Source organism: Anneissia japonica, unplaced genomic scaffold (genome assembly GCF_011630105.1).
Source record: "Anneissia japonica isolate Jap-2015-1 unplaced genomic scaffold, ASM1163010v1 scaffold287664_len23069_cov194, whole genome shotgun sequence".
In the NCBI taxonomy this organism is placed as follows: domain Eukaryota; kingdom Metazoa; phylum Echinodermata; class Crinoidea; order Comatulida; family Comatulidae; genus Anneissia; species Anneissia japonica.
In genome coordinates, this window is record NW_022721412.1 from 1 (window position 1) to 2,596 (window position 2,596).

Sequence of the window (2,596 nt, forward strand, 5' to 3'; positions counted from 1 at the left end):
TTATTATTAATATTATTATTAGTATTATCATTGTTTGTTTATTTTTTGTTTTATGTATATGCCTAAGCCTAAATAATATATATTGTATACATTTAATAATTTAATTAAAACTAATTGTTAAACAAATATAATATAATGTTAACGTTAATATAGGCTAAGCTAGACCTAATCAATTATTGATATAATATTATTATTATTATCATTTACTTTTTATTATTATTATCTGTATTATTATTATTATTATTATTATTATTATTATTATTATTATCTGTATTATTATTATTATTATTATTATTATTATTATTATTATTATGTCTTTACCATTAACATTACCATTGTTTCTCTGGAAGGCGTCTTGTACAGGGACATGTTCCTTTTGCCTAACCAGTCTCATTACTTTTTGAGTGAAATAAAATTATGAACTATGAATTATACAAATGTCATCTATCGATAAAAACATCGATTCGATTAATTAACAGCAGCTTTTCGCACTGTGGCAGTGCCGATAGAAAACAGCAACTCTTTGGCACTGCGGCAGTGCCGATAGAAAACGGCAGCTTTTTGGCACTGCGGCCGTGCCGATAGAAAACAGCAGCTTTTTTTTGGCACTGCGGCAGTGCCGATAGCCACTACCAAAGTTAAAATACATAAACGCCTGTGCTTTATTCACAGTAATAATTGGCTGGCAAGCAACCAGAAAATGCATTCTTTACAACAAATTAAATTTAATTTACTATATATCGGTTGTATATACAGCAGCTGATATTGCCAAGCCCTCTGAGTACTTCATATTATTTCAATTTATTGGAACAAAAGTCTAGTGAAAAACACTCAGTTGCTTTGGTAGTATTAAATAATGTTGCAGCTAGTAATCAGCTGATTTGACTTCATCTAGAGTAAAAAAAAAAAAAAGAAAAGAGAATCCATTCTGCATTTTTTATGCAAAAACTAAAGTAAGGCTGGATGTTCAACTATGGGCGAGTGGCTACTGCAATATGGTATTTGCTTTGTAAAAGTTTGTACTTATCAAAGCATTTATTTTTTTTTGAATGTTTGTTCTTGTCCTCCATACAATCAATAGTGGACATGCTTCTATTTCACCATGAAGGAAGTTGCACCACACATATTTCAGATATTTAGTGGCTGCTTTTCCACTTCTACTTGCCAAATTGCACCAGGTGGCAGGCATATCATCAGTTGACCTCTTATACCCGTGGGCTGACCAACTAGTGTAGTCATCTTGATGGAACAATGGTCTGTTAGTGATGTCTGCTGGTGGCATTTTAAATGTCATCAGAAAAATATGAAAATGGTCATTTCCCACCATCAGGGATGTCAAAGCACTGGTGAGGTCATCTGAATGATGGAAATGCAGCCTCTTTCTGCCACTGGGGACATCATCTGGTAGCATCTCATGTAGCTATGTGCTCTCCAACCACTTGTTCTTTTAGATAATAGAACAGTTAGCTTTCACTCATGAAGATGTCATTTGATGGCACCTCAAATGTCAATGAGTTGTCCAACTGCTGGCGATGGAGGGATGATGGAGGGATGTACATTATCTTCCAGCGGAGATGCCATTTGGTCAATAGGAGAGTAATCATTCCCTAGCATTGGTGATGAAGGCATTAAGATTGAGTCATCACTTTCATCTGAAACATAATTTACTTTCAATAAAAAAACTAGACTTAACATTAATATTAATATATAAAAGAAGAAAAACAAGATACAAAGATAGTGTTGAAATTAATATATATATATATATATAAGATGTGTATAAGAGACAGCTATCTTAAAATTATTATTATTTTTATTATTATTATTGTTATTATTATTATTAATATTATTATTAGTATTATCATTGTTTGTTTATTTTTTGTTTTATGTATATGCCTAGGCCTAAATAATATATATTGTATACATTTAATAATTTAATTAAAACTAATTGTTAAACAAATATAATATAATGTTAACGTTAATATAGGCTAAGCTAGACCTAATCAATTATTGATATAATATTATTATTATTATCATTTACTTTTTATTATTATTATCTGTATTATTATTATTATTATTATTATTATTATTATTATTATTATCTGTATTATTATTATTATTATTATCTGTATTATCTGTATTATTATTATCTCTGTCTCTTATACACATCTAGATGTGTATAAGAGACAGGCATAATATTTGCGCATAATGTTAGCAGCAGGGAGCATTTTTATGACTTAATCCCTTTTTGATTGCTCTAATTTTTTTGGCACACGCCAGAAGTAAAGTTTAAAGTTTGATTTAATTTTGCTTCTTTTACAGTTTATTTCTAAAAACAATTTAACTGAAAAGCTCGATAAAATAAATTATTTCAACGGAGGGCTAGCCTAGAATCCGTTATTATGTCCATTGCCTGCATGTGATCGTGGCACCACTGTTTATTCGTTTAACAATGGTATTTGACAATTGTAGTAATTTGCTATTTTTAAGCCACCATTGTAAAAGAATAAAAGTATATTCATGGTTTATGTGCCCAAAATGCACATCTGAGATTAATTGGAAATTTGCACATTTATGCTCTATGAAGCTTATTGTTGTA

The 2,596-nt window shown here is 29.8% G+C and overlaps 1 protein-coding gene across 2 annotated transcripts in view; it reads right to left on the reverse strand.

Moving 5' to 3' along the window:
• Positions 1-509: 509 nt before the first annotated feature.
• LOC117111546 overlaps positions 510-2,596 on the reverse strand; it is an 18,495-nt gene continuing 16,408 nt past the window's right edge. For both annotated transcript variants that reach the window (XM_033254479.1, XM_033254481.1), the window contains one exon: positions 510-1,652. In XM_033254479.1, the coding sequence (XP_033110370.1) occupies positions 1,501-1,652 (152 nt within the window). In that variant the 3' untranslated portion in view covers positions 510-1,500. The remainder of the gene's footprint in view (positions 1,653-2,596) is intronic.